The sequence below is a fragment of the Anabas testudineus genome, chromosome 3, assembly GCF_900324465.2.
Source record: "Anabas testudineus chromosome 3, fAnaTes1.2, whole genome shotgun sequence".
Classification (NCBI taxonomy): Eukaryota; Metazoa; Chordata; class Actinopteri; order Anabantiformes; family Anabantidae; genus Anabas; species Anabas testudineus.
Genome location: NC_046612.1, coordinates 19,553,491 through 19,573,858, shown reverse-complemented (window position 1 = coordinate 19,573,858; position 20,368 = coordinate 19,553,491). Strand labels below are relative to the sequence as shown.

The window sequence follows — 20,368 nt, the reverse complement described above, 5'->3', positions numbered from 1 at the left end:
GAACTGAGGGTGGGCACTGTTGCTGCCAGATTGCACTGCTCTTTTGTTCCCCCTCATCTTTCTGGAAAGGGCTGCCGGTGTTAAAGAGGAGATGCCACGCAGGCCATTGTAATAAATGCCACTTGTAAATTGCGGAGTGGAATTATACAGCGTGCAGATGGATCCATACGCCTGAGCAAAACGTGGCCAAAAAACCGGGAGCGATAATTAAGACTTAGGGGGTGAATGACAGAGCCATTTGTGACGACGGAATATGGCGTTTCCTAGCTCTCTGGGAAACAGAAGGGCTCGGAGAGGCTCGGTGTCACAAAACATTACCCACACAGCTGTTGGCTTTATGAGCAGCAATGGTGTACTCCCTTCCTCCCTCCTTCTCCTGCTCATCCTCTTCTATCTCTTTCTACCCTCTTCTTCTTCTTTTTTTTTTTTTTTTTTCACCGCCGCCCCCTGCCCCTCCACACATGCACACACAACCCCCCCCCCCCCCACTCTCCCCTCGATCGCCACACAGTGGTGCTGTTCTTTCCCGGTTCGTGCCATTTCAAAAACAAGCACCCCCCCCCCCCCCCATCCGTTCCCAAAACACCGTCACCATCAGTTCTTCCATTCATCGACGTCCCCTTCACCCTTCTTCACCTCACACCACCATCCTTGGCATCTCTGAGGGGCTAGACAAGGACTTGTACTCCATCATTCATACATAGGGAGGGGGAGGAGGCCCTCCACATGCACACAAACACAGAGTAACACCCAGGCTGAAAATTGAATATAAAGCACTGACACTGACAATGCTTGGTACTGTTTTGAATGGGAGTTTGGGCTTAGTGGGGCTCTGGACTGACTGTATAATAGGAAAATCGAATTCTGTTGTTTTTTCCTCTCTGTCTGTCTCTCTCTCTCTTTCTTTGTTAAAAAAAAAACATTTTTGAATGCCACCCCTGCACTCGCAACGTCCACACTAGTCCTTGCATGCTGCACAGCTTGTAAGGTTCAGAAAACATGTCGGTTCTTTTATTCTCGTACGGTAACTTAAGCACTTCTTTCTAAAATCATTAAACACTGGTTACATTCCACTCCTGGGAATTCACTACACCTGCTCAACAAGTGCGGCTGCGCTGTCACGCACCCCGATGCCCCTTTTCCTTTACCTCGCTGCATAAATTGTCGCTGTATCTCTGCACAAACCCCTACGAAGACAAACTCTTGCACATTTATCCTACTTGGCAAATAAAGTGATTCTGATTCTGATGTGTCCCCCAAACTCTGCCCTCTAGTCTCCGTCTCTCCGTTAAGTCCATCTATCTCTCTGCCTGGCTGGCCAGCCTGTCTTCTGCTCTCATCTAGCTCTTTGTCTCTGTCCCGGGGGCCTCCACAGCGTGCAGAGTAGCCTGAGAAGATTTAACTCAAACGAGACCCCTTCGCGCCCCGTTAAACCACCGACCTTCTCTGTCACTCCCGTCGCCCGCTGCTGCCGACAACAGGGGCCTGAGCTGCAGGCTAAGAGACCCTGAGCTCAATAAAAGTGTGGGTGATTAAACAACTCCCTGTAATTGCTCCTTTTGTGGAGGAATCAAACGGTCACACTTATTACAGAGGCAAGAGAGAGGGAGGTTGGTGGAGCATTCGCTTCCACCAAGGGCCAGACACTCTCAGTGACCCTCTGCCCTCCCGTCACTACTCCTTTATCTGACCAAACCACCGCTGTGTCTTATGTTTGTGTGTGTGTTTACCTGCATGTGTGTGTATGTCCTAATGCCCTGTATGTATGTGCCAGTGTGTATGTTAACTATGCCAAGAATGCTGTTGAAACAATAAAGAGTGGAATGACACCAGAGCTCCCCTCAGTGGTCAATAAGTGAACTGCACGAGATGAAGTCCTGGCTTGTTTGAAGCTTCGTGCATTTGTGTGCCGACAGCCAGCTGGCTCTGGTAATGGCCGACACAGCCAAACCAGGTGACCATGTCCAACATGACGGCAAAGTTTCAGAGTAACACATGAACCATACACATCATCTGCTAGTCACACTCACACACACACACACACACACACACACACAGTTATCAGAACAAGGGCACAGCTACAGGACCTGTCAAATGGGTCCGCTTACAAAAGGGAGGGGCCCAATTACAGAAGCCACAAATACATACATAAAGTGCCTTTCAAGGGTCCATGAGTGCTTCAGCTTCCCCGTGATTATGCCCACTCTCTCCACACACCCAGCACTTGTCGTACACATACAGGGTCTCCTGTGCCAAAACAGCCATCAGACGGGAGTTTTGCAGTGGAGCAATAGTGAATTGTTTTGTTTTGTTTTCAGCCGGTCCGAAAGAGAAGAGCTTTCTGTGGTCAGACAGAGGAAGGGAGGACAAAGTGAGCAACTGGCTGGTCAACAACTATTAGTCATGTGTTGTCTTAGAGGTGAGAGCAAAGCCAGACGTATTTAAACCGGGCGAGATTAGATTTGAAGAAATCAATATAACCCTGAATCTATTTGTGATGACATGGGTTGAAAACATTTCTAAGCAGTTTTGGCAAGCCTGCACATATAATGCCAGCATACTGGTCTGTACTACCCGGCAACCTCCAGAGATAAATCAATTAGTTTTGGAAAGCTGTGAATGTGGAAGTGATGACAGCGGTGTCATCGGCAACACCTTTAGGTATAAACAACATATTGCAGAACTGAAGAATTATACTTCTGTGGTGTGTTTGAGGCGTGTGTCAGGAAGAGGATGAGAATGGTAAAATCACTTTGTAGATCTTTATATATTAATCTTTCTTCGGGGATAGCATTAAAACATCACATCATGATAATGAATAAAGGAAAATTCTATTTGTGTTAAGCACATTTCAATTCATTTTCAAATGCAGAACATAATATGCTAAATAAAGACAACTGCTTTAAATCACCACATGAACCTAAGAAGTCATTTCTGATTTACGTGGAGAAGCATCATATTCAATTAATTATACAGATGACTATGGAGGGGGAAAAAAGTATGGTATTATATTCAGGGTAGACTGTGGATGTGTTTGTGTATACGTTACGGAGTAACGGTGCCCCCTTCTGCCCAAAACGCTAGCACACTGCAACAACAGACGATTCCACGGTGGACAGTCACACCATTCTCCACAGAGACATCAAAGAAAAGGAGACTGCATGTAAAACTGTGCAAAATCAGGCTTTATTCTTTTTTTTTTTTTTCCCCCTGCATCATTGCCTTTCATCATCGCCATAATCACCATCATTGTCATCAACATCATCCTTGAAAAAGATTCTGTCACCAGAGACAGACAGCGAGAGAACGGATTCTCGAGGAGACCTGCAGCTCAAACCTCTCAGCAAAAAGCAGGCGTCAGGTATTAGCGCAGTCCTGCAACACGATGAGGCAGCTGTACATGTCCACTCCTTTCTGGGCAATACATTTCAACAAGAGCTCCGATGTCCTTATTTACAATTCTCACAGTCCATTCAGTTGTCAGAATATCCAATTCCAGGAGACACTGAAAATCCAGCTTAGTACAGACATAGTTTAGATGTCACATATTAAAGTCTTGCTGACTCCAGAAATACTTTTTTTTTTTTTTTAAATCCTCCACTGCCCGTCCACTGCTGGTCTGAGGACAGTCCATTCCTCCAGTTTAGGCAAACGTTGAATACTGTAAGTGCAATGTCTAGTATAATGTCAAGAAAATACAAACTCACACGTACATACATACAGTACATGACTAACTGATAAACTTGATTAACTATACAAGGGTGCCGTTCTCCGAGGTGAGTTGCACATGAATGCACCTCTAAAATATCTGGTGTCCTTTAGATAGAGGCGGGAGGGATGTGAGCTCACCTGGACTGAATACTGTCAGTAGATAGTTTGGTAATATTGTCCACGGTTTTCTGTACAGTGTATTTTTCAAGTTGTGATTCTCATGGGAAGTGCAGTTCACACACAGGAAAGATTTATTCCCAAAGAAAATAGCCACCATTTAAATAAAAGGTGATGCCTAGTTTGACAAACTCATGACACAGAGAAACATTTTATGAATCCCGCATCCTCTCATTTCTGTGTTGATTTTATTTCCGTGAGAGGGAGAGGAGTGTCATAAAAATCTTTTCCTTTATAGGATGCCATTGTATTACATTTTGCCATTGCTTTGAGGAAAATGCATGATCCTTGTTCTTATGAGCAGAAATGTTACACTTTATTTTATTTTATTGAATTTTTCAATGAAGTTCAAAAATTTAGGGCTGTGAAGTTTTTGAAAGTGCATCATCAACCATCATCGGTTGTCTTAAAAAAAATCATAATTCTGTAAGTAAAGTTATTTAACTGTTTAACTGTAACGTGACTCCAAGCTACATTTTGTTTATTGGATTCAGGAAGCTTCATCCAGTGGACAAAGACAAAACGAGAGAGCAATATTCCCCCTCAGATAACCCAGTCGCAGACCTTAATTCATGTCATTAGTCAAAGAATATTAAATAAATGGATCAGAGATAATGTCTTTGCAAACACAATAAGAGAACAAACGTCTATGTGCATGTAAACCCATCCAGCCACAACGGGATCTAATTATCATTTTCAATGATCATTTTTTATACTAGATATTCACAAAGAGAAATGATAAATAGAGATAATTAGTTTGAGGATCTCCAGAAGTGAAACAGAAAAGAAAATGGGCCAGTGATCGCAGATTCTGGAGGTGTGTTTGTATGTGTGGAGCCATTCCAGAGACTCTGCCTTTTTTTCCACTAGTGAATTACCGTTCTGTTGTAAATGTCATTAGCTGAGAAAAGCAGACTTTAACCAGGTTAGACGTAGCTAAGGGTTAACTGAACATGTGTGTGTAACCAATCAGAGGAGAGAGGGAAACAAGAGGACCAGAACAAATGAACTCTAGAAATAATATGCTCAAGAGCTGCCTCGGCCTTCTGTATCAGGCCTGAGGTGAGCTCGGCCAAACATTCGCTCTGTGTGTCTGCCTGCCTGTGTGCCTCTGCCGGAGAGACGTATGGGTCCAAGCGTCGCTGGTCAACCCTCATTAGCTGGAGTAGATCTGGGTACCAATCACACGCATGATCTCCTTCTGCACCTTAGGCTCCTGGGTGTTGATGTTAGCATCTCCTACTTGGCCATCCTCATACCTGCACACAACATAGATTATTTTTAAACAGTATAATTAGGTTTTCATTCTGTATAATTTAATGTAATATTCTCTGAAACATGTTTTTATTATTCTCTGTTGCCTACTATTGTCCTGTTGGGCAGTAAAAGTGGCCTAGATTTAGAAAACAAAAAGTTATATGCTTACCTCATTTTAAGAACAAGAATAATACTGTTAATAAAAACCATTCCTTAGACAAATAAGGCTCTGTGAGTCTCTTCTGTCTATGTAGTAAGTGAATTAGTGATTTAAATAGGAGCATTGTTAGAAACCACTTCCTCAAGCTGCAAAATACAGCCGCACACAGAGCACATGATCATAACTGGATTACATGTTCCTGTGATTTGAATTTGATTGCGGGCCATCTCAATTATGAACTGCAGCTCAGGAGACGACAATGAACATTTGCCGTCGGATGAATCTGTGTGTGTCGAAAGCATGGTATCAAAGTTCTAGCATCAGCACTCAGTTTAGATGGCGTGCTTTATCTGCTGCACTCCAAACACACTGTACAACATTACACACAAAGTCTCTGATACCGGCGCAGTTTAGTGGTGCGGTAGCACAGTCAGCAACATTTATTCAGCTCTAATTTATAATAAGGGATGAGAGACAACACTTAAATCACCTTTATCATGTGCAGTTTGGTAGCTAAAAATATGTAACCTGTGTGATGACCTACACATTGATTGTGATGATAGTTTAATAAAAAGAAAAAGATTAAAGTGTTGGGAAGACTTACACAAAAAAGAAGCGAGTACAGACGTGGTCGGATACTGGACACACCCAGATGTTACCATGTTTCTGCAGATCTTTAGATGTGATAACTGCAAAAACACAAACACAGAATCTTATTTTCATCTTTTCTACTGCGAATGAATGCATATTTGTCATAGACAGCTACAAATCAGTGTGCTGTAATAATTCAACAGACTAATGCCACGTATCCACAATCTCAGCTTTTTAAGCATATGCCTTCAGCATGTTATTACCTTCACACAGAGCAATGCAGTTCAGATTTCGACTCTGTAGAAATCTTGATTGTATTGGACGGCTCTATTGAAAAAAGAAAAAAAGAACAAATAAACAGACAGCAATAAGTCATCAGTGAAAATTCATCCAGGTGAGGCTATCTGGGAGTTTTCAGCAATAAGTACCGTGACTGAGCTAATGATGGTTTCCAGAGAATTACTGGAACACTGATGCTCTGCTGTGGCTCAGAAATGATGTCTCTCCAGACATACATCAGTCCACGTGTGTGTGTGACTTTTATTTTTTTGTCAGGATTTCATATTTCCTATTCCATTACCTGTGGTATAGTGTTCATGCGGTTGTAACGCTGCACCAGTTCATCTTTGGTGGGCATGCGGTGCTGTCCTTTCCCCATTCCTGCAAGAACAAGTATACACAGAGCAAACGACACCGAGTCAGAACGACCTTATCTTGAGTCATTCAAGTTGTGAAAAAAAATAACTTCCTCTAGTGGTCTTGAACTCCTTGTACAGAGAAATGATTAACCACTATGCCAACCTTCGTATGAAGGTTAATGGTACTGAACATAAAAAAAATAAACTGCCAAATGGATTACAACATTCAGTATGAAAGAGGATACTGGGAGTACAGTTTTTATTCTGTCATTAAGAGCCAGTTAAACGTGATATGCTTTAGAATTTATCTCATCTTATTAAAAGTAATGTAACTATGTTCTTAGTGAAGTAGTTACTCCATTGGCTGTTTTCAATTTAGTATGAATTGATTAAACTGAGTGCATTTAATGATAAAACTGTCACAATTTTTCAGTCTTAGATTCAGGCGTTCCCTACCTACTGTGTCCTTAAAGTTAGCCGATCATGGGCTTAAGGAAGAAGTGGGCCCTGTTGGCAACCAGCTGACCTGCTGGCCACACAGTCAGCACCCAAACCTATAAGACTACCATTATAAGACCAGAAATCCATCTTCTGAGTTTGTTTGTTTCAGCAGAAATACACTGGAAGATTTGTGATGAAGAAAGAAAACAATATAAAAAGCCAACAATGTAAAAAGTAAGATACACACACACACAATCCACTGACAGCCCTGCTGTATAAAGCTGCAACATACAGTATGATATGGTACGCTCAGGGGCCCGAGGCGACACACACACACACACAGTGCAGCACAACAGGATTACATGGGAAGCTCCCATATGTGAAAATGAGGTGTTCCAGGATGGTAATCAGGCCATGTCAAACACAGAGCACACAGTTATGTCAACCAACATGGTGCAAAAAAAGGAAGTTGCGGGAAGCGTAAGTGGTCGGAGGAGTCTGAGTGGCGAAGAATGAACCGTTCCTACCTGAGTATCCAAAAGATATGCTGGAGATGGGGCTCAGATAGATGCCCTTTCCATACGCTGCCCCATGCAGCTTGGGTTTGAAAAGAGCAGGGAGGGAGGGAGGGTCACTCAAAGGTTGCACAGGACAAGCTCACATAGACAATGTGTACTCACATATAGCATTACTAAACTCCCTCTAATTAAATCATAGGACAGTCTGTACATGTCATATTTCTGTGACAGTTTGCGTGGAAAACCCAACCAACCAAGTACACTAAATCCACACGTGAAAATCTGAAGATGGTGGCCAGCAAAAAGCCAAAGATGGAAAAGACAGCTTAACTACTCCAGTGGTCGAAAACTGCTATAGTCTGTCAACTGCTATAATGTCTCTTTATTTACTCCACTGGAGATCATGTAATGTTTTGTTTTGTGAGTGACATTAGTGTAAAAGAACTCAAGACATGAGCAATGAGACCACTGAAAGGAGATGAAAGGAGACTGATAATGATGACCAAACTCCACACAAGAATGTCCATAATGAGGAACACAGAAGGACCACAGGTGTAAAATGAAGCCACTGTGAAGCCAACGGAAAAACCAAGGTGCAACTAGATAGTTTGGGAATACAGTGGAATGGGGATGGAGGTGAGGACGGTACACGTGGAAGAAAGCTAACGGAACAACAGACGAGAAGTTTCGTGCGATGGCTGGAGCTGGAGGCAGACTCAGCCCTCCTCCTCCTCCTGCTTCTTCTCATGTGAGACACAATGACAGAGGAAGGCGGGGGTGTCAATGCTCAAGGTTGAAACGGAGAGGAGAAAGAGGAGGGAGATGAGGCGAGATCAAAGACGGACAGTTCAAAAAGTTGGAGAACAAAGAAGGCATAAATGAAACACTTCAGCACAATAGAGCAGTCACGGATGATGTGAACGTTTCAAAGATCCCTGAGATTTCAGATTTAATCTGCCATATTGTGCAAATGAGACAATTCTGCGCTCTCTGGCGCTCACTGCTTGCTTTCTTGTTTTATTATTTATTTATCTTCTAGAAACCAAAGTCACAAAGTGCAACGCACAACGCTGCAGACCTGAGGAAAACAGTGATGGATTTAGAGAGAAGTTATGGTTCTGCGTTGTTCGACTGAACCCAACTGGTCTCAACTAGTCTGAAGTCATGTTTGTGGCTATAACGTGTCCCTGATCTGAACATATGATGAATACCAGGTACTGACCTTCAGTGGAAGCCCTTATTCACCATGAGGAAGTCTATACTCACTATCATGGAGCCTGTCCTTTGCATCGTCCAGTTTCAGACCTAGCCTACTCAGTGCTCTAGGTGGTTAACCCCAACAGGGCACAGTGGGAGCCTCCTGATATCACAGCTGACCACACACAACGGTCCCCTCCCTGAAGGGACGTGTTGTCTGCTGCTGTCGGCACATAAATCAGAAAGAAACCAACACTCCTGAGGAAAATCTCCCAGTGTGCCCTGCTCGCTAAAATGCCAATTGCAAAGCTGACAAAAGGGAAGCTGGCATCCATTAACTGCAAAAATGAATCAGCCGGACAGCCAGCCTGCTCTGTCCAAAAGCAGGCTCACTGTCCGAGAGGAGGTGCATCGTGAGTTCCATCCAACTGCCAGGGTTACGTACCTGCAGTTTGGTATAAGAGGCATTGACTAGTCCATTTCTCAGAACAGAGTGCCAGTTCTCTATATGGGAACCACTAGAGCAAGTGTAGAGAGAGGGAGAGATAAGAAAGAACAGATAAAGCAAAGTACTGCGAGAATGTACCCAGCGTGGATCTGTGAAGCCACTGACCTCTGCAGTGGTCAGATCCATGCTGTTCAGGTATGTTGGAATAAAACACTACGATGCATTTCATGTGGTGACCTTGGATATTCTAACAGTTCTCCAGATTTATATAATCTAATATCTAGGAGGGAAAAAAAAGTCTTTCGAAATGAAGATCAAAGATGACAACTCATCACTGCTGTCTTTCAGAACAGGATTAAGCGTTTGAAGACATTTCCCGGTGCAGATACCTGGACCGTCTCAAAATAGATAGAGAGGTCAAAGCAGTGTCATGAGTGCTGTTATTTTTTACTCGCTTTGATGCACTACGAAGTTCTTGTTGCCACACTTAAAATAGTTTCTAGGTGTTTTTAGATTCCTTTTTTTAACCGGACTCTAGATGTGTATTTATATAGTGTATGTTTTCTCTTTCAATACAAACTGATGGCAGACTAGCTGATTTAGATGTCTTGGATTTGTCTGTTGAGGAATATTAAATCTGCAGTATTAACCAGCATAAAGAGGCAGTGTTAGCACTGCTAATAAGTTAGTCGTACCCTGCAAGCACCCAGATGGGCCATGTGTATCTAAAATATTCAGCAGAGTCCCATCTGCTACAGTACAAATCTCTTTCTCACAGACACTGATGGCTCCATGTGCTGGCTTGGTAAGGTGGTTTCTCTGTCCAAGAGAATGGCCACTGCTCGGTGCTGTTGTTTGTTATGGTTCCATAAAAATCTGCTAGAACGGCCTCTGCGCCCACAATATAATGGCCAGGTGCTACACTGAGACGTTTTCATGTTTGACAGAGTGTACTGCTGTAATACTGACATATGCGTGTGTTGTAGTAACAATGCCAGTCGTCATTATTTACATACAGTATGATTTCTCAGAATATATCTGCTCTGCTTAACAGCATAACTGTTTGATATTCGTTTTTAAGCCATGCAGTAAAGGGATAGAGTTTAGAGTTAGGGATAGAGTAGTTTCTATAAAAAGGCCAATGGTATGGGCAAAGTGGACTCACTGGAAGGCAAATGTGCTGCCATACAGCTTCTTGGCAGTGCGAAAGCGAGCCTCCTTGGCCGGGGGACTGCTGAGCAGCAGGAACTGGTGGGAGGTGTGCATGAATTTCAGTTGCTATCACAATGAGATCATAAAGGACAAGTGAGAGCAAGAGAGAGACAAAAAAAAAGAGAAAGCAGAAAGTGAGCATGAGCCAAATGACAGTGTAGTAATCATATAAAGGAGAGTTGAGAAGATGGTTCTGGTTTCCTACCCTACTGAGAGGCAGCTTGACGATATGAGACCTGTTACTGGAAATAATCCTGCAGAAAGCAAGAAAGATCAAACAATACGCAAAATGAAAAGTACTTGTCACCTGCTACTAAGAACCTCACCAGACACTTTGACTTTCACAGGTGTTGATAGGAACATAAATGGTGAATCTGTGCTATTCATGACTGACAGCACCTACAATAGCAGGAACCTTCAAACAGAAGCAGCTAAATTGAATTCAGCTGGCAATAATGTTATCATTTAAACTTGTACTTCTCCCACTGTGATATACTGTACCAGAGTGTTTTCAATTTACCAATGTACCTGGCATAACCCCTTGAGCATTATTTTGTGTGGTCATTTAACTAATATGGAAAGCGTTACATGCTCTCCAGTGTACAGTGTATTATTTTCTGATTTTATTTCAAAGCATGTTAACATGCAAAGCAGATACATTTTTATATTTTTCATATCTTATCTACTTACCACTGCAGCAGGGGATGGGCCAAAGGGTCCAGTTTGTCCATCTGTTTCTTAATCTCCAGATATGAGCCCTGAAAAAAAAAAATACAAGCTTTTTTTTTAACAGATTTGCTTTTACGCAACCAAACAATCAAGTGACCAGATTCAGACTCATAATCAAATCAGTCAACAGTTTAGATGCTGTCTAGCAGGGAGGTAAACAAATACTAGAAAGAAAAAATGGGAAAGTGAAACATTAGATAATCAGCAAAGTCTGCCACTTCGACACAGATCCCAAGCATTCAGCTGAAACACCACAGTACACACAGTAACACTAAAACATTATATCTTGCAGATATACAGTACGTTATGATGAACAGACGAACAGTAGCCTTGACAGAGCCCCTCCTGCCCTTCCCTTCCTTCCCTCCCATCTCCTCCTTGTACCTGGGTCATTTCCCGGATGGACATGACGCTATCCAGTGCTTTCTGCAGTCTCTCATAATTCTTCTTCTGTGTTCATTGGTTGAGCCAAACATCCATTGTATGCAATGAGAGAGGGAACAAGCCTTGGTTTTAATAGAGCGGGCGTGATGTTTTACAAATGGTTATGGTCACTTGGACTGAAACGTATTCATGTATTTGTTTAGTACATGATTTAGTAATCCTGATTCCAGCACAGTGGATGCTGACCTTTGGGTTGAAGGCTAGAGTCTTGGGGTCATTGGGGTCAACGACTGATGGGTAGGGCTCAAAGATGATGCTCTTACGGGGAGATTCGAGAGCAGCTCGACACATAGCCACAAGTAGGTCCACCACCTGGGACGGAGAGAGGCACATTATGACACTTTTGTACCATGACTATAGAAACATTCTGCTCCTGTAGACACACATATTAACTACGAATAATGAGCCATGACATCATGGTGTCTCCCCCTCGAGTGTCTGTATCACCTCTGCTCCAGTGGCTACTTCCTCTGCAGCTCCGGACATCACACCCAAAGTGTAAAAGGAGAACACACACAGCTCCCTGGTGCACACAGCAGGCTGCACACAGAAATTATGAAATTACTCTCATCTGAATATGTACTACAAATGATACCTATACAAAAACAAGTACATCCACCCACACGTGCTGGCACACACACTCTTGTTTACAAGATCGTATCATTAAAACATTAATAGAGAGAGAAAGCATCATATTGATGATATTCATGCATATTTTAGCTAATACAAACTGGCTTATAAAACGATACTGTTTGTTTTCTCCTTTTCATGTTACCTTCAGCATGGATCCGTTCTGAAACACATGCTGCTCATCGCAGACAACACAGTACTCGTTGAGTGTGGGGATCCTCTGCTCTGAATACTTCATTATCTGTTAGAAGAAAAGCACAGAGGGGTTCGCAGTTATCACCCCCACCTCCAGCACTGACATATAAGAGATAGAAAGACAAAACCTCAATTCTGCCCTGTGCTTCTCGCTATGAGGTTCAAACAAAACAGCACGCGATGGACTCCACGGTGTATAAGTGCCTTGTTAAGAGAACTCTGATCTTCTTGGAGTCTAACCTGTACTAGGAAGCCATACTCCAGGGTAGGGATGTTCTTGCAGTGCCCGCCCGCCTGGGATGAGAAAAACAATTCAATCAGCTGCCTCGTGGTAATCTGCGCTGGGGCCCTGGCCGCCGGGACAGCCACAGTCTGATGAGTCAAGTGAAGACAAAGCATTATGGGAAACGGCGTACCAGCCATGTTATGGTAGACGCAGGAGAAGGCTCGGGTAGGAACAGTGCAGGTAACGGGTGGTGCAGAGGAGGGTCAGAGTGGATCATAGTGGAATAAAGCAGAAAAGAACAATAAACAGTGCTCCGCAAAAGTGCAAAAGGATGACTTCATCATTAGCATACTTATCAGAAATGGTACAAATAAATGCAATTAGTGCAATGTTTATAGCCTCAGTGTTGTGACAACAACCTTATGAACACAACACGACATGTTAGTGAGACATACAGTACAACAGTGAATGGCATTAAACTCAAACATATGTGACTAGATGCACAGCAGCTGATTAGTCCTGTCTGGCACTGACCTGGCTGTTTGGTGGATAGCTGAAGAGCTCCCCTTTAGGGTTCTTCATTGTACAAGAGATAGAGCGGTTCATCAGGCGGGTCACTCTCAGCTCAGGGACACTCAGCTTCCCTTTTAAAACCGTGTCTTGGATCAGAGGAAAACTTGGAGACCTGGCAAAGAGCAACAAATAAAACACAAGCATCAACCATTTATTCCCAAGATAAAGAAATGTTGTTTATATTTTTATAAAAATTACAAATGGTTAGTAACTTTACAGTGACGTTAAACAAATAGCCTCCCTCTGCTCTAGTCACTCACACTACTTTAACACTAACCTAATAGCTCAGACAACTGGAATCTGTTTAGACAGTAGCTCGACTCGCTAACTTTTAAAATACAAGAACCAGTGTTCACTTTCACTATCACTCTCAAGGCATTATCCATGTACCCTCTTGACATGGAACTTCTGTCACGTCACGAGGATGTCAAGACAGCCTAGTCGTTAGTGAAGCTGACCTCCATCGAGGGGGCGGGGATTCAGTCCCTGTGCACCCATAACTGTCAAAGCATCCTGAAGTAAGACAGAAGCCTGGAAGAGCATTTCTCCCTTGAGAAACTACTGTGTCAGATTTTGAATTTAAGTCAGTCTCCCCCTATGCTGTGTCAAAACTTCCTTCCTCCTGCTTGTCTCTTTTCTTTATAAAACCCTCTCTAGTTTTTTTATTTAATTATAGGCTACAATAATAATTACCAACAATATTAATATATAATAATATATAAAAAAGTATGTTAACTTGTTTAGATGTATGTGAAGACTTGAGAAAGACAATTAGCCTTTACTAATATTTACAGAAACTGCTTTCACTTAAGTTCAAACAGAAGCGTTCTAGCCTACTTGAAAATGCCACATTAATACACTCCTTGAGTGACTTGAAGAGCATCCAACAGTATAAGAGATGATCTCCATTGCTGGAAACACAAACTGAACTTAGCAAAAGCCAAATTGACCTGTATCAGTCTTGAGATAAATCAGTTGTTCATCTCTGCAGCTCTGTTATTTAAACAGAAACAGAGAGAGAGAGAGAGACCTACTTGGGTATAGGGGAGAAGATGCTGAGCCCGGCACGGAACTTCTTGATGGTTCCTCCGGCTTTGAACCAGCTGTGCCTCTTCTCCTGCTGGGCCTTGAGGAACTCATTACTGAGGTGCTTCCACTGCTGTGACGTGAATGTGCTCAGGATCCTGCCATGAACAAAAACGTGAGCCAGTCAATTTTGGTGTGCATCATGATTTTGTATAAAGATTAGAAACAACTCATTATTACACTTAAAAGTTCATGCTTCATGCATCTATTTAGCAAGAAAACTACATTGCACAATTTCAACTTACAACATGATGTGTTGAATACAGCATGACTTACTTTTTTAGCTGCAGGCCCAGGCTGAAACCTTCTTTATTGGAGGGCTGGAACACTTCTACTGAAGGCTCTGAGTGAAAAGCATGACACTGTTACACGGTGCACAGATACACGCATGCACTGTCTTTCTCTCTCCCTCTCGTGTGGCACATAGGGTACTCACCTCCCACATTCAGTGTCACAGTACCTAAAGTCCCTCTCAGAAAACCAACATCCACACTGACATCTTTACTCACCAGGTCCATCGAGGTACTGAGAAAGAGAAAAGTGCAGTCTCAGAATAATGGGCTCTGTTCTGATAACTTTCCAAGCTGTCGCAACCTCCTCCTGAGTCAGACACACATACAAATATACAGAGTTAGCATCCTAATTGGGGCCATTTCTCATTACATAAATAAATTACAAGCACATGATGCATTATACATGATGTTACTTTGCGAAATGTCAACGTTAGAATAGTAATGGGCGAAGACGGAGGAGGTGTGTGCAGAGGGAGCAAATTGCTGACTCACATCTAAGAAACCGATGTTAATATGAAGATCGATGTCCACGTCATCAATGGTTCCATACTCCCTGTTGAGAGACACAACAACAGATTAGTTTAATTTACCGTAAGTAATGGGATGCATTACACTCTAACCCTTTCATCCGATTACTGCTTCAAGGAGAAGAATAAGAGTTGCTTTGCTCCTCTTTTCGCCAGACAGCACCAAGTTCAAATTAGTATTTACTCTCTTTGAATCACGCCATGCGGCAAATTAAGAACTGCCAGCAGAGTGAATCCCACTGCAACTTGTTTAATTTGTTTGTTTTAAAGTCTTTTTGTTTTGTTTTTTGTTTTTAAGTCTCAAACAGTTGCCATGTTTGCCTGTGTGTCATATCACACGCTGTACCTGACAGAGACAGCACTGTCAGTGTAGATGTCTTTCACCGCCTCTATGTCTGCGTCCAGTTGAGGGTGGCGGTACAGGTCGGCAGCACAGCTCCCCTGTAACAGGCAGCACATTAACACTCGTCACAATTTCAGCACTCAGTTCTCCACGGAACAAATTATAGATCAACTTTTTTTGTCTAATGCACACCAAGAGTTCTCTCTGACGGAAAGTGGATATTGCTACATAACTTTTTTTACTTTCATAACTTTTAGCTATGTCAATTATTTATCCTCACTATTAGCTCACTATATCAGCCAGTACTCACCATTTTGTCTTTCTTCCTATAATTCTAGTTTGGAGACTACATACATGAATGGTTCTAGACGTATGTCTGTTGTGCCTATATTAAAATATCTCTCTACTTCTAATTAAAGTTCCTCCAGATGATATCATCTGGTTGCTCGTAATCTGGAGGTCACAGTCTTGGTCAAAGATTTAAAGATTCAGAGTCAAGATAAAAAAGAAATTTTAAAAAAAGTCGGTCAATCAAAACTTCAACCTCCAATGATCAAACCACGCAAGTACTCCCACTTCTCCCAAACACTTTACACTCTGAAAATAAATAGGTGTCCTGTACATCTATATATATACTATATATGGAAATCGCTGCTACACAAACAAGGAGCATCAAATACAAGTTATTAATTTGTAACTGGAGCTTTTCTCTCTTATCTTTAACTGTATATGTGTATCTTTATGTTCTACTGTCTGTCTTTAGGCCAGTAAATCCATATTTAGCCATACCAAACACCAGGCTCTCAAGCTACTTGCACATCAGAAGATAAGTTCTGACATTTCCTTTAATGAATGAGTTCAACATGGCTGTTGGTTTATTTCATGTAGTCTGTGTTTCATTTTATATTTGGAATAATATCCGACAGTTACGTAGTTGAAAGTGTGATAAACAGGAAGAAGCAATGAAACTTCCTTGTGAAATCTTTGTAAGTCGACTGCAGGCAGTGAATGTCTCGTTGGGTGTGTTTACCTAAACAGGATATGCCAAAGAGTATTAGATCATTTTTTATGTTCCAAAAATATACACTGATTAATTATTTTGTCAGTATTTTTTTATGCTGATATTTAATATAGTCTGTGGTTACCACAGCACATTTGGTATCGCCTATAAAATCTTTTTATTTGGTGTCTAAACTTGAAGTCAGACTCTCATCTCCTCAGCTCTGAGTGTGGAGAACAGATCCCGTACTTTCATCCTTATCTTCAGTGCGCTGCTTTTATGTTCTCTGACTGCACAGAAATGAGCTTTACGTTCCAGACTGGATTTACATTTCAATCACAAGACTTGGAAGATAACAGTGAAAAAAGGATGACTAACAGATTCCGATCTTGTGTGAAAGTGAAGCATTGAACTTTTGCGAGATGAGGTGATACATTAAATGCCAGCCACGGAAATTAATTTGCCAGTGTTGCTTGTGATTGATACTTAAGGTTGCACAGGGTGAAACTAAAAAAGTACAGTGATACCTGTATTCTTCCACAGCCTATATCCTACTTTAGACTTTTACTGTCACTTTGGAAACTTGTACAACGTTGACATGTCTTACATTTCAACAGGACGTTTCACATGAATTCAAATGTTTGCTCTGTAAGCAGTGAGGCATTACGGTGGAAATGTCACTCATACACTCCATCTGTTCTGGACTGCCAGAGCCTGTTGACAAAGCTGCCGTGACATTTGGCCTAAATATTTATAATCCCCAAAAGCGTGCTTCCAGATGATTTCATTGACCACTGACCTATTGTCTGGTGCCACCATCACTAACACTTACTGTAGGTGACGGCATCATCTTGCTGAATCTAAATGATGTTGTTGTAGTACTTTATCCATTAGTGCCACCATCAATCTGAACAGAAGATAACTCCTAATCTGACCAGGATGCCACGACTTTTGATCAGCACTTCATGTTATTGTTCTTAAGACCTTTCCATACAGGATTTCATTTATATTTGCTCTGTCCAACAACTTAATCGAAGGTGTGAAATTAACATCTCCACATGCAGCTAGTGACTCTTGTTGATCTTGTAAAATTATTAGGTACACTTTTAATTTCCAAATTATTACAAGTATGGTTAAACACATATTGCTGGGAAAAAAACATCCCCACATTCAATACAGACATTTAGGAAGGATATCAGCCATTTCTTTACCTGAATGCCGTACAAAAACTGTTCTGGCTCGTTCTCCCCGTCCGACTCTTCGTCTGTCCAACACTGGCCTTTGATGTCCTGTGGGCCCACACATTGTGAAAAGGCCATTATAGTGGAGCGGAAAGAAAATGTAACCCTTTTTCTATCATGCTTTCATCTCACATCCTTTCTCACATCTCCCTATTTAGCCTACCATTCAAGGGCTTCAAAACACTGCTTTATATAGCTTTTCAAATGGAGAGACGACGAGGCATCATTTATTTCCAAAAGACAGGATATTCTCCGAGTTCAGCCTTCAAAAGAATACTCAACTGACAATTAAAAGGGCTGAGTTAATAAAAGTATCTAATTTTAAAATAAAAATAGCCGTGTCTCTTGTCATTGTGAGACAAGCCTCAAGCCTGGAGGTCCTGCTGCATAAACAGTACTTACATAATCTACGTACATTAATCTAATACAATATTCAAATAACAATGGAAAGTCAGCACATTTATTTTTTATTTAATTTATCACGTTCTAAATTTCAAACAAAACCATGACTGGATGACTCAGCTCATTACACCAGTAGGATCCATGCAGTCTTACCATTGTGTCAGCTGTTCATGTGGCTCACTCAGACAGGTTTAGGCCTTTGAACACTGCCAACCATGGCAGCCTCTTTCCAGGTGCAAGGAACAAGAACAGAAAGGTGGAGAGCGGAGAGAGAACTGACTGCCTCTCTGTCCTGCGCTCTTCGGAAGCGCACAACCTTCGAGAAACACATATTAAAAATCAGTTGAGGATGAAGAAAAAATGAAACAAAGAGGCCATCTCCAGTGATGCCATGCTTTGTAAACGGTGCCCTCCTCCTCTTTTCTTTAAATCGTCTGCACTTCACCTTGCCATGTATCCTAGCAACAGTCATCTCTGCCTCCTTTCAGAGTGGCATTAATCACTGTGGAGAGAATGTGTGGGAGATATGTGCTGTACGCTTAGTACCCAGGATGTCTCCCTTTCTTTGTTATTTGTTTTTTTGGGAGCTTCTATTAATAATGAAGCACTAAAGGTTGGCACACCTTTTTAAATGTACAGCAAAAACACCTGCTGCTACCAGGGGTATTGGTGGATTGCTGTTTTTGATTTGCCTGGCAAATAAATATATAAATGAACACAAAGAAATGCCATATCTGTTCTTGGTTTACAAATCGGAGAGTAATTGGTTGCCTACAGCTCTCATTGGAAGGTCAACTATGAGGTAAATCAAAGATAAATCATGACAAGACAAACCGATAGGAGAAAAACACCACTGACATGACAAAGAGCTACCTGACTTTACCTGTCAGGATGTAAACAAGGAACATGGTGCCCCTTAAACACTAGCTGTATATGCAGAGAAATGCATTTCACACGACAGTATCGATGCAATTTACATTATCTTAGTGTATCAGAAACCAAAATAATTCAGGTTTACGACTAAAGACATCATGACTGGATCCTGACACATGGGCAAAGACTGGACACAGCTTGGCACTACAAGCTAGAGTACCTGTCAAAGCTGTCATGCATGAAGGCATCTGTGCTTTATATAGGTCAATAAAATCAAAGAACCCACATTAGTCATTTTCTTTTCGCACTACGTGAGACCTTGACATCTCATTTTGTGCTTGGGTTTTGCTCCTTTCTTTTCTATCCCCCCTCCAGACATCAACTGCAGACCTATAAAACACAGCTCCCCCGTCATTGTCTTCCACTTCAGCTTCTCCCGTCTCCTCTATGTGCCTGCTGCCCTGCCATGTCCTTAACCCTGCTAGCTTCTACTCCCTGCCATTCCCATAGCCTGTGTCGCCTCACATACCAATAGAGATTCCCCCTCCTCCCCTGCAATCCACATCAGCACTGTCCCCATTCGTCCTTCTGATAACTATTTTACACAAACACAGATGCAGTCAGGCGGATTTCCCCTCCCCCCACACTCTGTACCCCCACCCTATCCATCCACACTTACCTCCAGAGAGGATGGAGACTTGGATGCTGTTCTTGCCTCAGCTGCTCCCCCTCTTAAAGGGCACACCTGCCCGTGTCTTTCGGTGGCTGAAATGATAAAACCGTAAACCCATTAAAATGAGATTCCAGAGAAACTACAGCTACAATCCCTGTATTCTACAGAGTCCGCCTTTCAATGCTCGTGATGTGTGTCTGCGAGCAAACCAGCTAGTGTATGTGAGTCTGTGTGTTTATCTATTGCAGATCTCTGCTCCTACTGCTGTCTTATATTTTGCCTGACAACACTGAGGGCTCTGAGCATGCTCAGTTACATCAAGCAAGCCAGTCATGTGACCTGCAGCTGACTGCACTGCTGCTGAGAAATAAGAGGAAAATGGCTCTGCTCGTGTACATGTATATGCATCCGCCCGTGTGAAGGTGATTGCATAGGCCAGCGTCTATTCATGTGCAATAATCAGGCTTCTGGCTGAAGTGCTTTCATTAAATGTCTAAATATGTTCAAAAAATTAAAGGCTCAGATATGTTTTATGCTGTTTGTGCGTTACATTGCTGAATGCACGCACCCAACAAGAATTCCAAATAACTAAAAATGTTAAAATGTCATTATTGTACGTATATGTCATGGCCGTGTTTAAAAGCCAATATGACAATACAAATAAATAAATAAATAAAAATCCCACCTGCTGTATCTCTAAAGCACTGTGTCATTCTGTGCTTGTGTGAGACAACAGTCATTACGTCTCTGAGCTAATCAGTCTTTACCCTCATTATCTCAAGG

At 42.1% G+C, this 20,368-nt stretch overlaps 1 protein-coding gene across 5 annotated transcripts; it reads right to left on the bottom strand.

Moving 5' to 3' along the window:
• Positions 1–3,167: 3,167 nt before the first annotated feature.
• Positions 3,168–19,848, bottom strand: LOC113174905 (protein mono-ADP-ribosyltransferase PARP6). Of its 5 annotated transcripts, XM_026379108.2 has the most exons (23): positions 19,592–19,848; positions 18,193–18,355; positions 17,608–17,685; positions 15,400–15,494; positions 15,019–15,079; positions 14,743–14,833; positions 14,510–14,576; positions 14,182–14,331; positions 13,109–13,259; positions 12,589–12,720; positions 12,299–12,394; positions 11,971–12,063; positions 11,710–11,835; positions 11,464–11,529; positions 11,041–11,108; positions 10,556–10,604; positions 10,304–10,416; positions 9,136–9,208; positions 7,503–7,572; positions 6,477–6,556; positions 6,160–6,223; positions 5,910–5,994; positions 3,168–5,147 (listed from the first exon to the last, which is right to left on the bottom strand). In XM_026379108.2, exons 2-23 carry the CDS (start codon positions 18,193–18,195, stop codon positions 5,045–5,047), a joined length of 1,914 nt encoding a protein of 637 aa, XP_026234893.1. In that variant the 5' UTR covers positions 18,196–18,355; positions 19,592–19,848; the 3' UTR covers positions 3,168–5,044. The 5 variants fall into 5 exon arrangements, 4 of the variants coding, with proteins under 4 accessions (XP_026234893.1, XP_026234894.1, XP_026234891.1 ...); XM_026379109.2 differs by lacking the exons at positions 18,193–18,355; positions 19,592–19,848 and adding an exon at positions 12,765–12,794 and having other exon boundaries at positions 12,589–12,642; positions 17,608–17,715; XM_026379106.2 differs by lacking the exons at positions 18,193–18,355; positions 19,592–19,848 and having other exon boundaries at positions 17,608–17,715.
• Positions 19,849–20,368: the final 520 nt, after the last annotated feature.